Genomic DNA, 20,177 nt, shown 5'->3' with positions numbered 1-20,177 from the left:
CCTTTGATTATTAGAAGATCAAGTAAGTTGGGCCAAAATTTCTATTGATTTTGTTTGGGATAGAGACAAGGAAAAGTAGTGCAGAATATTCTGGGAGGTTTTGTGACTTTAACATAGCAAAAATTAAGAAGCCATAATCTAATGGATTAGGCTACTATCAGGTTACTCTGTGTCCACATTAGCAATGTATCAACTTGTAGAAATCAGGCATCCTGGAGTTTGACAGAATAATGGTCTCTGACCTGTGCACAATTGCTTAAAGAATATAAATCTTACATCTGATCAGCATGTCCTAGTGATCTAAAGAAAAATATGATTCACAGTGATGGACTTAAGAATTGATCTTTACAGAAGCAGAGAGAATTCATGCCTCCTGAGCCATCTGATGGCCACAGATAACCAGCCCAGGCTGAAAATTTTTCCTTTGGGTTATGGAAGTACAAAAATCTCTTACCAGTCATCCTTTTGCTTTTCTCTTTGTTTTCTTAATCAGTGGTATATACTGTCAAGACCAATGCCAGTACATAGGTAATTGCTTTGGGAGGTATGAAACGTACTTATTTTGATACTACATCCATGTGTGAGACACTGTAAGACTACTGTCTTTCAGGACATTTCTGATAAGCAGTAGGGGGACTTAAAAATAAGAAGGCCCAACCCTTGCTCTTGTCGTTGAATAGGATTAATTTTTGCAGGCAATGGTTTCTTGCAAGAGCAAAGATTTCAAGAAGATAAGAAATTTTAACCTACTAGGAAAAAAAAATTGTTGAGATTAAGTTTGAAAATATTACTGTTCCCTTTGGCATATGCATGGTTTGCCATCTGGAGCTTTTGCTATGTTAAGCTACTGCCTCAACAGATCAGAGATCTATTTTTCTTCTTAATTGTTAAATATAATCTGAGTTACTTCAATCCCTTTTAAAAATATAGTAATAACTTCGGTACTTTTGCAATTTAACGTTTTTCTAAAAATTCATGTTAGATTAGCTTTCAGACAGGTTTGAAATATATCAGGGAAGGCAGAACTTGTAATTTCAGTTTTTACTATTTGTTATGCATTTAACAATGCAAGTAGAAAATAATGAGGGAAGGGGATTGACCAGAACTTGACTGCAGACCCTGCAGAACTTTTCTTTGCAAACACGATTTTATAAAGGTCAAAGAAAAAGTGTTAAGCAGAAGCTGAAAATACCAGCCCATAAGCAAAGGTCACGTGCTGATCATAAGTCTTAATTCTTTGCTTTCTTCATTTGGGCTAAACCCTGAAAAAGCGAAGGGCCCTCCACAGAGGAGCAGTTAGAAAGCCATGGGGATCCAGTGGTACTGTACAGCTTTTGTCCCCACACTGAAGGCTTCAAAGATGATCAAAAAATGGTGACGTGTCTTGGAGGGTTGTCTTCTAGGCAGAATCACTGGCCGCTCTCCTCCAAAGTGCAGAACTAAGGGAGCAGTGCAGGTTCCTTTTGAGAGGAGTTCTTTTGAGAGTGTTTCATTTCCACAGAAAACCATTGAAGAAAGCCTGGCTACTGAGGTTTGCTGTCAGGGCAGGACTTTGCTCATGATTTCATCATTGATCTTGGGAGAGATCTTTTCCTAAAAGTATTTTTATAAAAGTGTTAGGAATGTAAGCGGTTGGAAATCTGAAAATAATCCTTTGTTTGCTTTTTCAGTGTGTCCAGACTTATTTTTGTGCGACACCTAGGAGGTGTTCTAGCAGTGGCAAACATCAGGGGCGGTGGTGAATATGGAGAGACCTGGCACAAAGGTAAATCAGTCCAAGCAGAGGAACAAAACTGCAGGCTTAGCCGTGAAGATGACAACGTTCTTTCTTTCCCTCTTCCATACTCATATCACCTTTTGGCTTGTAATTATTCCATAGAAAAGTGGTTTTTTTTATTATTCAAATATATATATGTGTACATTTTTTTTCTTATTCATATGACGTAGCTTGTCCAGTGTTATCTGATATTTCCAGTGAATTTTTGAAACCTGCTTTAAAATAGTTTTGTAAAAAAACAATATATTCCAAGAAAATTCTTACATTTTTTTTTAAATAAGATGACCTTCCTAGACTCACAGCATCTGGAAATCTAGCTATTTATCTGAACTATCTTCCAAAAATGTCTGTGTTGCAAGAGATCCGCCTCACTTTCACATACCTTTTATGTTATGTGTAGTTGCACGTGACCCCACAGTTCTAGATCCCTAAGGCAACACCAACTGACTGCTTAGTCTTTCTTGGTATGATAGAAAGGAGTTAGCCATTTGCAGAACCTTACAGAAGGTGTGAACTGTGGAGTTCAAAATGCATCTATTCCAGCTTCGCATGTTAGAAAACAGGCGTCGACAGATTGGTTTTGCACAATTTATGAATAGGCCAGGTTTCATTTTTTATTTAGAGAATGAGATTTTCATACAAACTTCAGTCAGCTCCACAAGTGCAGTGGCATATCACACACTCTGTACTCTTAGGAGGTCCAGCTTCTTGTGGACAGGCATTCTTTAAGCTGCCTTCAATGCTGCAGGGAAGCCAGGTCACTCGCTACAGAACTACGTCAATCTCTTTCCCTTTTTCTTAGTACCTTTGATGTATTACTCCATATTTTTGCAGTACGGTCCTTGTTTAAATCCTTTGATTGCCTTTGTCAGCTTGTCTGATTGTTGACAATTTTCTGCATCCCTTCACTAGAGGAAAAAGCTGAAGAAAGTCGCACTCAGCTGCATAACGTACACAGTCATTATTCAGTGATGATGCCTTATTAATATCCCAAGAATTTGATGGATTAGTTGCTGGAGATGTTGTCAGTTAGGCAAATGGACCAAAGCAGTGATATTTATGATGCAACAGTTTGCATTGGGAGTAATCCATAATAACTTTGCATCAAACAAAATGGTATTCCCAGATCATTACATCTGTCTATTTTCATTTCATCTGTGGTAACTTTTTGTCTGGGTCATTTCCTCACAATTGAGTTAAAGATGTAATGGTTTTATAAATAGAAGCTATATAAGCTTGCAGATGCAGGATATTATTGCTAAAGGTGAAGTATCCTTCATTAATTTTAATTTGCCAATTGATTTGTAATAGGTTTTAATAAAATTTATCTTAATATGATAATGCTTTTTTTAGTCCACCTATTTCCTGCTTAGTTTTGACCCAAGTCTTTTATTGCAGTTGCGAAATTAGATATGCATCTGTTCTTTGTTAACTCTAAAAGCAATTACAGAAGACTGTTTAACTGTATAGACAGGTTTCTGACCTGACACCAGATCAGAACTTTAAGCAGAGTAGTAAGATTTATTTCTCCTTTGTTGCCATACTTTTGAAGAATTTTTTCATTGTCCCAACATGTCTCTCTTCTACAGTCTTGTTAATGTGAGAATGATGTTTGTTTTAAAAAAATAAGTTACTGACTCCAATCCTACAAGGAGATCTATATGACTAAAAGCTAGAGTTTTCTTGCCTGACTTTTTGCAACAGAGAAATGAAGCATCCAGGGTAAGCTGAGTGTGTGGGATCATTGGATAGACAGTGGAGATAGTGACACCTCCAGATGATAGCTCATTCCACTTATTTTAGAGTGAAGTCCTTATTTGACCACAGCCATATATCATCTGATTTGAAAGCATAATAGAAAAAAAAGGTAAATTGCCAGCCACATATTCTACGCCCAGGAAATTAGAAGTCCTTATTTTATATAGGAGCGAATTTGAAGTTTTATTCCCTTAAGAAAGTGCCACTGTGTTTAATGCTGTTAAAGTCCCATTAAATCAAACCTCAAGTGGATTGTATGTGGTCTTTTTGTTTATATTTTGCAACACAAAGCTTTTAGCTTTAATTTTTCTGGTTTGGAATGTTACCTGGCACTCATTCCACGGTATAGGTATGTATTATTCAGAGTTTCTGAAAGCATTAGAGTTATCGACAGAACCATTTTATACTCTGTGTTGAAAGAATCTTTCATTTTTGCTGTCTTTCTGACCTGTATCAATTATTAAAATGTTCATGAAACTGGAACTGTTCCCAGGTATTTTTGCACACGTTTTTCTGAATAGATGCTATTAAATAGATTTTATGGAATTGGAATCAACTGATTTGTTTTATTTGTGTGCTAGGTGGTATCTTGGCCAACAAACAAAATTGCTTTGATGACTTTCAGTGTGCTGCCAAATACCTCATCAAAGAAGGCTACACATCTCCAAAGAAGTTGACTATTAATGGAGGCTCAAATGGGGGCCTATTAGTTGGTAAGAGCTGCTTGTATGTTTCCTGGGTTTGGTGCTTTCCTGGGGTTTATCAAAGTAACCAGACTAAAATGTACCAGATCCTCTTCTTCAAGGATTGCCAGAATGTCAGCGCAATAATATATACCAAGCATTAAATTCCACTTCAGTTCCACTTCATTTGACGTTCCCAAAGAACATTGGAATTCTGCAGTCTAACAAATGCTGACTGTTAAAAGCCATGCTTACTATTACTTTCTTATGTGCTAGAGCAAACCCTATGGTAAAATCAGAGAGTAAGAATGCTTTAAAAAAAGGTTAGTTATTTTAATTTATTTCTTAAGGCTAATTAGTATGAATCAATAACAGAACAAACAGCAAATCTGTTACATAGCATCAGGAAACTCTGTATGTTGCGTAAACCAGAATCCCATGTTCTGCAGTCCTTCATCAGTTTCTCATTCAGTCTTTCTGTAGTCATGCATTCAGATTCTTAGAGGGAAAATGAAAACATGACAGTTCTGCATTTAAGGTCTCTGTATAGAAACACGTTGACTGCTTGACTGTATTTTAATTGTGTAGAGTTAAAACAAGACCACAAATAAAACCATGCAAAATGAAATGCAAAATGCAAGTACAGTTACTTGAAAAAGTCATGGTCTTTTGACAGCCTATGTAAACGTAATACCATTGTTACAAAGGCATCTTGTTCACACACAATATACTACTGTGTTCTTAAATTCAAGGAAATTAATAGCCTTCTCAGAAAAGCTTTCACAAAAATCCCATAGTCTAAGTAGTATTTAAAGAGCTACAGAATTTATTTCTGATTATATCCCAGTGTCTAAAAGTGGTAGAAGAAAAAGAAATGATTTTATTCAGTCTTGAAAGGAGAAGGAAGTGCAAAGGAATAATGTTGAGGTTTGTTTGGATTTCTTTAAACAACATGAAATACATATGACAGTATGACAGAGATGAGCTACTCATGAGAAGGAAAAAAAGCATATTTCAAGTTTATAAACATCTGGTTTATAGAAAAAGAGCAGATTTAGTAGGACCATCCTTTGCATGCTCTGTTTTTTATACTCCTTCCTATTTATCTGCTGCTGAATACCGTCTCTATTGATTTTTGTTTGTTTTTGAGTAAGCTAGTATCCTCTCTAAGAAACAAGATTTGGAGTTACACAAGTTTTTGGTCCAAGCCATGTTGGCTATTCCTGCTTTCTTATTTAAAAAAAAATCAATTGTTTTAAAAACAAATAACATCTAAAGTATACATGTAAAGTTGTATTTTTGCTTTCTGCATATATCCTCCTAAGTTACAGATGGCAAGAGGTGTTTGTGCATTGTAAGTAAGAACATCGATAGAAATGGATGAAAATAAAAAAGGAAAAATGGTTTGCACACCACTGGGAGTGCAAGCACTGCACAAGTCCATTTTATGTGAGCACAAATATTTATCTGAACATTCAGTTATGCTGTATAACATGTTGGAAGTTTAAAATAGTATTTTCAGAAGCTTACTTGGACTTCAGTTTCACTCAGGATGGGATTCATCCTACCCAGCTTTAGCCATCAAAAAATCTGTGTTTCTGCCTGAACAAGTCAGCTGGGCCCCTTGTTTTGGTTAGGGGAAGCAAGTGACATCTGCAGAGTGCACAGCATGCCAGTGTGAGACAGGTGCTGTGAGTCTAAACCTCTCTGCTGTGAAAAGCCTAGTGTTAGAAACGTTCAGTTGCAATTGCAGGCTGATTACAATCCAGCCGGGTTTTCTTGCTCTTACTGAGCCAGATAGGGATTTTTCTTGACTGGGTAAAATTAGATGAATTTAGGAAATACTTGTAAGAGTTTTTTCATCAAAGCAAACCTAAATTTTGCAATAGTTGTTCCTGCAACACTAGAGAACATAACAGATATTTTAGGTGCAAGGACACAGTGCTAGATTTTCTTAGTTTTCATTTATTGAGGAAAAAACTGACAAGGAAGAGTACTGTTATTCTTCCAAACTACTGTTTCCTTTTTAGGCTTAACTAACAGGAGGTGCCTCTGAGGAGTGCAGGGCTCTGAGCTCTTGCCTCATTCAGCTGCAAAACAAGACTTCCTTGTCCTGCAGAGTGTCATCCCAAAGCTTAGCAGAGTAGCACAGCTGTGAGCTGAAAACCTCCTTCATGCAAATGCAGTGTTCGACCTCTTGTGTTTGCTTGGACAAACAGTTCCGAGGTTCTGAAATCTTATTTTAGTACCAAATTTTAAAGCTCAATGTGTAGAGGGGTAAAACTCATGAGTAAATTCTTGTCCGAGGTAACAGTTCATCAGTGCATGTAATTATGGCTAATTAAAGGGGTGCAGTGGGAACTGATGAGTCTCCGTAAGCGTTTTCTTACTGAAGTAACAATTCAGAGAGCTAAGAGCAGCAGTTTTGATACAGTCCCAAGCAATACATGGTGCTTCAAGAGATTCTGCAATGAATGGTACTAAAATTCAATCTTACGATAGGTATTTTGGCTTTTTTTTTCCTACCAGAACAGCATTTCTGTTCAAAAAAGGAAATAACATTAAAAGGAGGGGTTTGATCAAAAGATGCAGATAAAAGGATGACAACCTTTTAGGCAGCAGCTGTTTAAGACACCATACATACCTTACGGAGACGGCACAGAAAGGACCCAGGAAGAGTCATGTGGTTATACGTCAGAGATGACCAGAAGTAAAATAACATCTTCCAGAAAGCAGAAATCACATGGAAATGAAGAAAATAGGATAGAGGTAAACTGACAGGGACTGATGGAGCACAGGAGATTGATGAGCAAATTGCTAACAACAAAAAGATTGGCAATAAAAAATTTCTGTGCACATCAAAGCAAGAGGCTGGCCAGAGAATCTGTGGGGTCATGAGGTATAAAAGAAGCACTAAAGAAAGATAATGGCAGAGCAGAACAACTAAATGCTCCATTTATGTTGATGTTCCCTCCTGGGGAGCACGGGGAGTTCCCTGCACCGGAGTATGTCTTTGTGGGGAATACTCTGGGGAGCTGACTCAAGCTGAAGCATCAGCAGAAGAGGCTTTGGAATAAATCAATCAACTGAAAAGCAGCATCTTGCCAGGACCAGATGGTGCGCACACAAGATCTGAAGTGAACTCCAGTGTGAAATTGCAGACTCCTAAGTCTGAATATCTGAGGAACAGAAGGGGATGAGTGTAATGCCAATTTTTAAAGTGGCAGTCCACAAACTGCAGATCGGTAAATCTGACTTCTGTAACAGGCAAGCTAATTGAAACCAATAAATAATAGTTGACACGCCTAGGGAAGAATTTTTCAGTCTGAAGTTGCAGCTTGCAAATATTAAAGCTACATGAAGGAGTCAGGGAGCATGTGGTGCTTGTAACAGTGGTCTAGTTATTCTTGGATTTTCAGAAGCTTTTGACAAAATCCCTTGCACAAGGCTACGCAAGAAAGTTCTTGCCGAGCTGGGAGGAAGGTCATGTTATAGCAATAGCCTGCTTAGCAGAAAGCAAAGAAATGGGAGTCAATCCATTTTCACAATGGACAAAAATGAGAAGATAAAGAATTTGGGAACAACTGTGCCTAGATGTGGATGCACGGTGATTAGCTCTGAATTAAGGAAGGAATTCTGAGATCCATTGGTGGAAATCTCAGTGATATTATTTCTTATGCTACAAATAAGTAGGGGAATATGTAAAATCCTCAGGCGATAGATCTAAATCAGGCAACAGAAGTTGGATTGAAGAACTCATTGCTACAGGTTATCACAACACTAGATACATAAGCATTCAGAAAGGAAAAAGTTGTATTTATGGAGGATATTTGTTTTGATGCCTGCAGATAATCTCTAACTGAGGGTAAACCTAACCAACCAGTTGCAAAAACTGGTAATGTACAGGAAGTCTCTCAGTATTTGCTTTATTTCTTACAGCTTTTCCCAAAGCATCTGCCAGTTGCCACTCTTGTAAATTGAACGCTGAGTTAGATGGAGAAATACTCTGCTTATTTTTATAATATGAGGCAAGCATTATTCTTAAAGAAATTACCCATTCCAGTAGCAGGAAGATGGAAATCATTAAAAAAAACTAATTTGCTGTATTAAAATGAGGTTGTTCCTCTGATTTTTAATAGTTTGCTTTTATTAGAACTCTTTTCATATGGATTTACATAGTAATTATAGAGGAAAACTTTCATCAGTAAATGGAGTTTTTTTCTCCTTAATGTCCTTTTCTTTATTGACACTATTATTAGAAGTTTAGAAAGTGAATGGTTTACTAAACTTCAATTTCAGTAATCTGAAAGCTCACATATTTAAAAAGTACATGTCGTCTTTGGAAGGCAGTTTTCTAAGAACAGTATGTTTGGAGGAGGGAAGTAGCTCTTAAGCTTTTTTGAAAATGCTATCTTTGGGAGGTATTTATCCTTTTGTATATTTGCTTTCTGTTTTGCTTAAAAGACTATTTGATTTCTTAGACACCGGCAGGCTTCTCTGTGTAATTGCTTTTATATTGTATTCAAGTTCTTCGGCTTCAGATGCTGTATGGGAACCTATATTTCTTCTCTTGTTTTGACTTAACAGTTCTATGTTGTGTTTTGTTTCTTTTGAAAAGAAACTCCACATTTATAAAAGACAGCTATGCAGAAGTTGGTCTGACATGAACTTGTTGGCAGCGGACCTTTCACTGCTGAGCCTAATTCTTTAAGATAAGAATACTAACAGAGTTGTTTTCCTGTCAAAGCTGCCTGTGCTAATCAGCGCCCCGACCTCTTTGGTTGTGTTATTGCCCAAGTGGGAGTGATGGATATGCTCAAGTTCCACAAGTACACCATTGGCCACGCTTGGACTACTGACTATGGTTGCTCTGACTGTAAAGAGCAGTTTGAATGGCTGTGCAAGTAAGTGTCTTTTAAATATTTTTGTGGTTGTTAAAATGCAAACTTGCTCAACAGTTTCAGGTCGTCATGATTAATAGCTATTTGAAGAATTATTTCATCCTTGCAAAGAATTATTTCCTCCTTTCCCACACTGGATTTAGGGAGTTCAGAATTGCCTCATAAGTCAGCTTTGCTTGAACAACTATCTTCAAAACCCTGTTGATTCAACTGGTCATAGTTTCAAAGACCATATTCTACTATCAGCTTTAATGATTTATAAGATACTCTTTCTGAATAATGACTACTTTAGGCTGTAACAACAGAATTTACTCAAGTGACCCACTACATAAATTGTATTTTTTATGATGGGGGATAGACTATCACCATTATGAATTATATTATACAATGTGGATAGGGTTTATTTGTAGTAATTGAATGGCAGTAGACCACAACATAGGATATTAATTCAGTTCTCAGCCTCTTGCTGAGAAGGTCTGGAAAGATTATTTAGAAGAAAAAAAATCAAAGAAACACTGTGTGTGAACAGAAATGGTCTAAGTATTTGTATGGCAAATAATGACCGAGAGTGCCATCACTTTAAAATATTCTTCTGGCATCTCATCTCCTGTTATTGTATTTGTATACCTTTAGTAATGAAGATTGACATTACAGCAAAATACCTCAGACATACTAAACAATTTGGCTTGTCTGAAATGTAATAGTGTTTAGATACATTTTTTTAGTTTAGAAAAAAAAGCCATATCCAAATGCTAGAGTCAGTCATTGTAATTAGTTTGCTTCAAGGCCTCCTGCTGTTCAGTTTAAGGTTTCAGTGGCAAACACGTTTTTGTAAATATAGTGCACAAAACAATTAACAAATCTCATAATTCATCTTATTAGTAGCTTTCAAAACGAGATTATTTAAAATGATCCAGATAATCTTGATGATTTTGAACAATAAAATTTGCCAGAACATGTGTGAATTCAGATACTCTGAAAAGGTAAAGTGGAAGCAAAGTTTTTAAATTCAGTCTGTGATTAGGAGAAACGCGTACATAGAAAGCGGTCATTCTGTACTTATATTCATTATACTTAACTCACAAAATTTAAATGCATAATTTTAAAAACATCTTCCATGACAATACATTAAATACTGATTTCTTGATGGAAAAACTTCAGCTGCTTTGTTTCGTGTTCAACTGTCAAAGTATCAAAGTATCAAGATAAGTAGTGTTGCATAGATATTGTCCTTACAGATACTGAAAAAATATTTAAGGCAAATAGATTGCTATCTGCTGACCATTATTTAGCTTTTTTTTTTTTTCAAAACAAATCATCTACAAATTCACTGATTTCTTCATTTCCACTTAAAAAATAAAGCTAGGAATCTGTTGGGTTAGACATTCAAGTGTTGTCGTGTGTTCTTAAAAATAATTTGGGTTTACTGTACAAATACTAATCCACATGTGAAATTAATTAAAAAGTAAAGCAAAATTCTCTTTGTATTTCCTGTGATGAAATAGGAAAAAAAAAGAAAACTACGACCCTACTCTTGATTTAAGAAATGTAATGTTCTTTCTAGCTGTAGCTTTGTCTAAATGAAGTGTGAAATGGTTAGGTGGAATACTATGTAACTTACTATTACATTTAATTTCTAAAATCTGAGAGTATCTTGAGTATCTTGTGTTGAGATATGCAGATATATTTTTAATGTTATGCTGCAGTAGTTTAAAAAAAAAAAAAAAAAGTAAATTCTCCTGCAATGAAAACAAGTTTTTGTAAGTCAGATTATTCCTTGGTCAAAAAATAGGAATCAGTCTTCCTTTGAAAGCAGGAAAACCTACAGTTGCCTTTCAGTTTCCTGCATGGTATTCCCTTATGCATGTTCAAAAGTAGTGTAAATATTAGAGGAAGCAAATTTCGTAAGCCTACAGCACTTGTGGCTTATTATCAGAATCTGTTTCCAAATTTGCATGGAAAAAAGCTATTCACATGCAGACCTGGACTACATATGTGCTGGGGAAAAGTGTTGATTTTCCCTGCAGGATGGATCCTGCAATGAACTTTACAGCTTTTGCTGAAGTTTCCCTGTAATCCATTCCTGATTTTTTTATATTTCTATAAGATGTATGCATATGCCTCTCTGAAATTAAACAACGTACTTCACATTTGAGAGCCAGAGATCTATGACGTATTGTTTGCCCGTGGTATAATTCTGACCTTTACAACTGAGAATTGTAGCATTATGAGTGCTATCAAATGCCACTGTGACTATTTCAATAGGAGAGGACTGTCTTGTTGGGCCTTGAGGGAAAAAATATGTAAACATTTGTGTGCTTTCCTCAGGTACTCTCCGCTTCACAATGTCAAACTACCAGAAGATGACGGCATCCAGTATCCCTCTACGCTGCTCCTCACAGCAGACCACGATGATCGTGTGGTCCCTTTACATTCGCTGAAGTTCATTGCTACTCTGCAATACATTGTGGGCCGAAGCCGTAAACAAACCAATCCACTTCTCATCCACGTTGACACCAAAGCTGGGCATGGAGCAGGAAAGCCAACTGCTAAAGTTATAGAAGAAGTGTCAGATATGTTTGCTTTTATAGCACGATGCCTAAGTCTTGATTGGATTGAATAGGCAAAATGTTTATTACTGTCTCCTTTAGAAAAAAAGGGCTTTAACACCATTTAAGACCAACCAGACTACTACTTGGTGTAGTACTTACATTTAAGAACTGCAGTTTAATATTTTATTGATCCAACCTGCTATGGAATTTTGATCTTCTGTGCTTCCCTTTTTTTAGTGTTTCTTTGAATTTCTTTTCTACTGCGTTTCAGAGTACATTTTAAGTAGCATGTTCAGATAAATAGGTGAGCTACTGTCAGTGCTATTGTGAGCATCTAGATTCCAGAGTTAGTGCTAGTTGAGCTGATTTCATGTAAACAATTTTAATGTATTTTGCACCAATAAGCATATCCAGGTCAACTGTAATTAAATGTAAGTACTGTCCACATACAAGAACTCTGAGCATACTTTATTTACACAGTAACTTATTTAAGAATGGAAATTGAAAGTGTTCTTTAATAATCATGAAATACTGAAGAGATGGTAATCTGGGTAATTAATTACCCAAATATTATTAAAAACCTTATATTTCATGCTGTTTGTAACTGTGTTACAGTCTATGATATCAGTGTTGCTAATTTTTTTTTCTTTCTAAAAAGACTTCGAACTATCACTGATTTTCTCTTCCGTCATTTATTTCCACATAGAAGAGAAAAACTTGAAGAATTCTTAGATTCTTATTCTATACACTATACACACATATATACACTTCACAGTGTTCCCTGTCTGCTGTTAGCTCTTTAACTATTTCTTAACAGTAGACCAGACACTCATTTGTTCAGATTGTTCAAATTTAAGTTTTCCAGATGCATCTGACAGAATATTCTCTAAGGAGCCAAAATCTGAAGATACATATATAATCTAGTCCTGGCTGCAGAACAACAAAAGCACGTAGGCAGACTCCTTAGTGGTTTGACACACATAGTATTTGAGCTGCCATTTCCTGACTTTGATTTAGGCTGTGGAGCGATTAAGCAGATGTGAGTAGATGTTCCCTGCTAGCTGTCTAAATTCTGACGTGCCGCAGCAAATTAGGTTTTGATCTGGGGGAGCAAAAAGGTATTCTACCAATTATTAGTCTTGTTGTCCCTCCAGAAAATATTGCCGCTTTCCAGTTTTGGATGAACTAATATACTCTTCCAGAATCATGCTTGTTGACATATTTGTGCTTGGACCCTAAGGCAGGTATTTTAACTCTGGGCTTAAGAGTTTTATCTCTAAACAAATAATGTCTCAGCCCACGAAGAAGAGGGAGTGGTGTTTAAAAGTGGAGTAGGCTGCCATTTGTTCGCCCCAGATTCACGCTGTTTCTCTCACACTCTCAGGATTCTCCTGATTCCCTCTGCAGCCCAGGAAGGATCATACCTCCAAGGCCTTTATAATACATAATTTGATTTTATGGCGGGGGTGGGGGGGGGGGGGAAGTCTGCTTTGCTATGAAATACCATACTGCAAAACCCTGTATGTCATCTGGGGCCTGTTTATGGGTATTACACTTTTGCCAGATACATTATGGACTGATGTATTCTGATCACAGCACTGTATTAAACAATCAGACAAACAGTCAGGGGTCAAGGATTTTTCTTTCCCTCCAGGTTGTGAAAACAGGCTTCAAGTTCAGCTCAGCGCCTCTTCCCCACCCTTTTCCCATAGGCATGGGAACTATTTTCTAAGATCATTGTGGAATTTTTAACAGCTGCAGTGTAATGGCAGGAACAAAGGACATGAGCAGTGCCATCTCTGATGGTAACACCCAAGGGTTGCAGCATCTGGCCTCTTACTGAATGTTACAGTATCATTAAGAGGACGGAACTTTCTCTCCAAGGCAAGAGCTTTGCAGGACATCCTGGGTGTGTAGAAAAGCACATTCCTTGGACATAGAAACTGAGCTGAATTGTGGTGGTGCCTTGAATTGCAATGCCTTGGGCACAGCTACCTCAATCATCTCTTCAGGTCTTTGTTTTACTCCAGCTGCTCAAACACAAAACTTCTGGCACAGGATAGAAATCGTTCCTTTTCCTCCCGAAGCTTTCTGCTGAAGCTTAGTTCCCTGAATGGCTCAGTATCAGGACAGATGACCAGTAATGGGGACGGTGGAAAAATTGTTTCTCTTTGAGTGACAATCAATAGTATTGAAAGTGGATTTAGCTTGCTGGAGACACCTCTCAAAAAATAAATGTTCAAGAGTACCCCCTGTAGAATGCTGCTATCTCTATTAGCAAGGCACTTTGTTTCTATAATAAGGTCTTAATTTCAATATTTTAACTGATCTTAATCAGGTATGCCAAGTACAGGATTCAGGTGCCAAAAAGTGATGTTGCAGAGGTGTCCTATTGGCTGCGTTGCTTCTTTCAGTGCAGAAAGGATTACGGCCCCAAATGGAATCCATAATTAACTCTGAACAAGTAATACGCTTGTAATACAGCAGGATTTAAGCCTTTAAGATCTGGATTAAATAGACCTGGAACCAAACCACTTCTGGGGCATAAAACGATAATGAAATCTCAGTTAATCTGCTTTCAAGGGTATCTTCTTCTCTATACAGTGGAAATGCTATTTCATGGAGGGGCTCTGTATTCTGTGTCTTTTATTTCCAGTGCATGAAGCAAAATTCACTGGATGGGTGCAGTGCATGGTAACCTCATCATAACTAAGTACATTTTCAAAATCTCATTTCTTAGAAAAACAGATACCAACATTTTGTTCCAAGATCAAAACTAGAAAAATCTTTAAAGTCCTATAAGAGGCTTATATTACATAAACCAAAATCTGATTTTAAGTGGAAATAAATGAACTTTTTATATGCCATTCCCATCTGCTATTCTTCACAGCTAATGTAAAGATACTGTAGTCATCTTTGCCCCCACGAGAATACATTTGCATCAGTGTTAATATATGTGAAAAGGGTTGGAAGTTTTTTAAAAGTTTAAAGTCTTCATATTCTTCACAGGAAAAGAAAATTGATTTCCTTAATATTTGAGTTGATTTAAGTTTTGGTATCTGGAAAAAAAAAAAAATCCTGAATGTAGATAGGTGCTGCACCCTCCACAGCCATACAACCAACAACGGTTAAGGGCAGAAGAAGGGCAGCTGGCCTGTGGACATATAAGAATAAGGGACGCTCAAGATAGAATTTGGAGACAGCTGTTCCTGGCACCCAGAACTTCTCCTGTTTCACCAGGATTTTCTTGACTTGGCTCTACTTTGCTGTCTGTCTGTGGGAAGGCAGAAATATGAGCAGCAGTACTTTGGATTTGATAGGGCAAGCAACAGCTTTCAAACATCTATGTTTGAAAGGTTATGTCAGGTCATTTATTTATTTTTAGCCTGAGGTAGCCCCTCAGGGTTGCCTAAAGATCTGCTTATAGACTTCCTGACAGCCTCTCCTGTGAAAGGGGTTTTCCAAGCTGAGTAGGATTTAGGGGGGAGGGCCAAGGGAGGCACTTGGAAGCCTGGCTAGTTAACAATCACCCAATTTTCTGCCAAGCTCTCCTACTTTGAAAGTCTTTAGTAGACAGCTTTTGTGCAATTGCCTCTTTGTGCAGACCTCTCAGGGTTTGGACAGTCCATGCTGTTTGAACAACCAGGTTTGGCAACTTTTTTTCATTTCTCCATGTGTTCTTTTAATTATTTCTGCATTACTATTATTGCTTGCCAGGAAAAGAAAAAGGATTCCTCTGATTTATTTTTTTTTTACCCTTGAAGGCAGAGGAGGTGGGATAGCCTTCCAGTACTTGTGTCTGTGAAGATAACCAAGGTGTGTTCTCAGATAACATTATTCCTGAATAATTCCACTCCGTTTCTGAATAATCTCATGTCTTCAGTTTATCCATGGCAGAGAGATCTCAGTGATGGAGTCCCTGAGCGGAAGCTAGACTGGCTACTGGCATCTGCAGAAATAAACTGAAATTCTGGACTAGGAGACGGACTGTGATTTGGCCATTTCTCCTTGTTTCTCATAGAAAGACTAACTGAAAATTTAACATTTAAAACCAAAGCTAAGTAGTAACGTGTCAGTAAGAATCTGTGCTCCGTAGACAGCCCTCTACATTGACAGCAGGAGTAACAGAGTCAAAGAACAAACATGGTGCCCGCATCCTTACCCATAGCAAGGTAAGTTTAGTGCTGAAGGTCTGAATAGCAAGAGCCAATCATTTCATGGTGATTTCCACTAAAAATTTTGAGCTTCCACAGCAAATGCAACATGAGTGCTGGAGTCAGTGGATCAGTGTCTGCAAATGTGACATTTCTAGCCCGGTGCATGCTGTTCAGAAGATAACCATTTGTGCGTTACTACTTTCAATGCGTATCAGGCCATCTATGTACAAGAAGGAAGAAGACATTCTTCTTGAACCGCTTCAAACACGTGTGGGATGGTGTTGCAAGCTATTTTAAATAGCATGCATATTAGGTAGGCATCTGATAGTGCTAACTGGAACATTAAAGTAGACATTTGTCTATAAGCTAAGCAATACACTACTAGGCCCAAAATATTATCTATAATTCTCATTTTAGCATCACTGTCAAAATATAGCAGAAATAATCTGATGAAAAGCAATAGAAAGGTCGTAATCTTTTAATATCCATATTGTTTTGACCCTTTTGGTGCTTCAGGAGATTAGATAGACATTAACTTTATGGGTTCTAAAATAAACATCCTGGTTTGCAGTGTTCCCCCAGAAAGGGAGGGGAGGGGAATTTCCTGATTTTAGGAAACAGGGCTGTAGAAGAAATGTAAGATCACATACCACGAAACTACAGAGCAGCAATAGGTTGAGCTGTACAAAATACCTTAATTCATCAGGGGCACCTGGACTCATAGGTGGTAATTCTGTTTAGTTCTTAACACCATCATTTTCACACTGCTTTTCTTTCCCTGTGAAGAGGTGTACTTAACCTCTAACATTTCCTCAGTAGAAGAACAGATGAACATTAAGATATATTGCATTTCAGTGATGCTATCAAATATATTCTCTTCTTCTGTGGGACTTTAAAAGCAGAAGACAAGAGCAGTAGCTAAAAAATTGATGTTTGCTTTTCTGTCTAGCAGTCATTGAACAACTGTGAGCATACTAAATAACAGAGGAATTTATTCATTAGTTACACTCCAGTTAATGCAATTCTTTACAACTGACATAAGACTGGAGACCTAAAATCACTCGTAGGGACCCAAGCTTCACCTCATGTATTGTTTACCTTTCATCTTGCATTTCACTACATAGGCATGGGTATTAGGAAAACCTCACATTACTGCAAAAAAGTGGAATAAACCTTCATGATCACTGCCTGCAAATTGCAGCACTTGGGAAACTTCTGTTGTTGATTGTAAACAAACCTCCAGCTATATTTTGAAATTAAAGGGATGACTTTTCCTAATCAGAGATACTCGGACCTTCTTGAACTTCCAGTAAGTGACGATCCATGTCTGATCTTCGCAATACCATCCATCGTTCAAAACACTTAAAAGCAAAATAAGCGTTCTTGAAATTCCCTGTATTTGCAATGTCGTTACCCTCCAGCACTAGCTTGCAGAGCGTTGGCTGCCAAGGACAAACTGGAAAACATCCTCCTCTCACAGATGACAGTCACTCGCAACAACAACCCAGTCATTAAACAGTTTGCTGCCGTGGGCCAGCTGCCCATTCTTCCTGCCTGGTAGAGCCGTCCAAAGCCTTCGCACTTGCCAGAGGAAGTAGATTGAGGGGGAGGGGTATCAGAGCTGCAAAATTGCTTCCAGCTAATGAATTGGAAAACCTGTTGAGACCATTTCATTAGAGGTTTTGAACAGCATTTGTTGTTTTTGATGCTGGTTCCCTTTGGTGAGAATCAGGCAGCCAGTCCTGCCAAGTGGGGCCAGCAATGTTGGGTCAGAGGAAGAATGACTGTGATGGTACACAACACCTGGAGAGGCACTCTGGAAAAGATGCTTTCTGTGCACTAGGGTTTAACAACAAAGTGTACTGATTTCTGCTGAACTCGTCTAATCAGGTTCTTTTCAAGGGAATAGCCTTAACATTAACTGCAGAGGGGTGTTGTAGCCTGTTCAGCCCCTCAGAGCGGCCATACCCCTGGCACAGGGCAAGAGTTACTGCAGCAAGACCTGTCAGAAACATGGGAAACAATCACCAGCCAAATCTAAAAGTGCCACGTCTCAGTGAGGACTGGGATGAGAACTGCGTATCTTTGTTTTCAGACCTATGGAGCTCATACTTCTGGAGCTGAAGGAAAAGCTCTTCCCCCGGCAGTCAGAGGCCGGCCTTGGGACGTGTTGTCTGTAGCTCATCCCAAGCTCCCACACCAGCCATCATGCTGGTGCTTAGCTGCAGTCGCTGAACCGTGAACGTTCTCTATTGGGCTGTTATTCTGGGAGCTGAGTACAAGTGACTTGAGGGGGGATGTGCTAGAGTGAATCATTTCACTGCTCAGCCTCTTAACCCTGCTCTGCGGCCTGGATGCAGAGGCTGGGTTGTCATGGGGCGGCCTGCACTAGCACTGAGGGCAGGTTTTGGTCAGGACCCACCTCACCCTTCCTGTGGGAGGGAGGCCCCAGAAGAGCTCACTGGCTCCAGAGAAGCCATTTTTCCCGCGTCTCAAAAACCTTACAGCTCTAAGTGCTGCAAATGGCTAGGCACAAGCAGCTCAGCTCTGCGCTTGCCCTACCTGGTAGCTGCTCAACTGTGCCAGGCGGTGTGGACACCCCTCAGTGACCATGACTCCTTCAGGGCAGCCTGGCTTCCCTTCATGGCAGCGAGCAGAGGCCTAGCTGTCCGAAAGGAGGCACGTCGCCACTGGAGCCCCTGCTGTCCTGCGTGCTGCCATCTTCCACAGTTTGTGCCCAGCATGTGTGCAGAAAGGCAGTGGAGAACACAGGCTCACATTCAACATGGAGTTGGCACCCAAGGGCTGGTTAGCCCAGGGCATCTCCACTTGACTTTCAAATCCTTTGGAAGCTTTTAGTGAAGCCTCTGCCCGGGCTCAGTTGACCCAGCTGAGACAACTCTGTACCTCATGTGGTGAGGTGTGAGGTATTTGCTCTGCCTTAGTGCTTGGGTGATGTGATTCAGTAGACATTTTCAGAGCACATTTACCAAACGATCCAGCAGGGCAGAGCCCCTGTGAAACACGGCTTTCCCCTCCCTTCTTTCGCAAGCACAGCAGTGGCCCCTGGTGAGGGCTGTCCCCAGCCGGAGATGAGGAGGGGGCTAAGTGGTGCTGGAGCCCCCTCCCTGGTGGCAGGGACAGCAGCCATGTCCAGCACCAGCACCCAAAACTGTGTCTCTGTTTTATCCCATGATGTAAATACAAGACACCGATATGGGCTAAGGCAAACTCCAGGGATCTCTCATTTCCAGGTGAATAACCAGTGCAGAGTTGGGGTCACTCAGGCCAGAGGAAACTGCTTCTTTGAGGACAGGGAAGGAGGGGGATCTGCTACACACGTAGCTCTGCTCAGCCAGCCGGGCAGACGAAGGTTGTGTTTTGTAGCTCCTGCCTTGAGCCCGTCTTTACCTGATGTGGCCTGTCATGAAACGTTCTGTACCCCTTTAAATAAATAAATCCCACTTCCTCAAGACAGCTTTCAGCACTGCAGACATCTGGTCAGATTCAAACAGCTGGTGATAAATCATCTTGCTGGAAAAATAAAAAAATCTTCCTCTCATGTGTCCCCAAATGTGATGTTCTTCCAGCTGACGCCAGCCCCGAGGCAGAAGTCGGGTGGTAATCATTTTTGCTTGGCTGCTGCTGTAAAATTCAGGGGGTCTCGCAGGGCCAGGGGCACCCAGATGCACAGGAGTGTGGTGGCACCATGTGGGCAAAGCTCTGGGTGGGCGAAACGCCGTGTGAGGCTCGCGCCGTCCCACAAACGCACCACCCTGGGAGGAGGACTCCTGGGAGGAAGGCTGCCAGCACCACGGCCCCCTCTGCCAGGGCTGGCAGGAGAGCTGCTGCTGCCGACAGCGTGTTTCATGCTCTGTGCCTGTGCCAGAGCAGTGCCAATGCTTGACGGTGGTCTCAGCTTCATCAGAAACTCGGGAAATGTGTTTGGAGCATGAGGTCTCTTGGACCACCTGCCCGTCCTCAGCAGAAGGCCTGAGTGCTGCCAAATTGCAGGGGCAACCTTTTTCTTCCTTTAAGTATAAACACCTCCTGCACTCAAAGCTATTTTTTTTCCAAGTGTACTCATCTCATTTGTGGGTTTTCTCCACTATTCAGAATGGCAACAGATGTCTAGAGAAGCTAATCGCTCACATGTTCAAGCCCTAGAAGGCTGTGCAAGCCTTTTGGGAGCTCATGTCATCCTTCTCTCTAGCACGAATTTTGTTGGAAATGCCACTTCAGCCTAGAAGCCAGCTTCCCGGGAGGCTGGTGGTGCAGCAGGGAGGTGAGCAAACGGGCCATTTTGAGAACAGGTCTTCAGGAAAAGGTCCTGCCTCCCTGGTGGGGAG

The 20,177-nt window shown here is 39.6% G+C and overlaps 1 protein-coding gene across 2 annotated transcripts in view; it reads left to right on the top strand.

The window, feature by feature from the left end:
• Positions 1 to 12,263, top strand: part of PREP (prolyl endopeptidase) — a 102,899-nt gene extending 90,636 nt beyond the window's left edge. For both annotated transcript variants that reach the window (XM_083829576.1, XM_083829577.1), the window contains exons 12-15: positions 1,671 to 1,765; positions 4,117 to 4,248; positions 8,966 to 9,122; positions 11,448 to 12,263. In XM_083829576.1, coding sequence (XP_083685702.1) covers positions 1,671 to 1,765; positions 4,117 to 4,248; positions 8,966 to 9,122; positions 11,448 to 11,742 — 679 coding nt within the window. In that variant the 3' untranslated portion in view covers positions 11,743 to 12,263. The remainder of the gene's footprint in view (positions 1 to 1,670; positions 1,766 to 4,116; positions 4,249 to 8,965; positions 9,123 to 11,447) is intronic.
• Positions 12,264 to 20,177: the final 7,914 nt, after the last annotated feature.

The sequence above is a fragment of the Anser anser genome (assembly GCF_964211835.1).
Source record: "Anser anser genome assembly, chromosome: 3".
Lineage (NCBI taxonomy): Eukaryota > Metazoa > Chordata > Aves > Anseriformes > Anatidae > Anser > Anser anser.
Note: the sequence above shows the minus strand (reverse complement) of the source record. Positions and strands in the feature narration are given on the sequence as shown.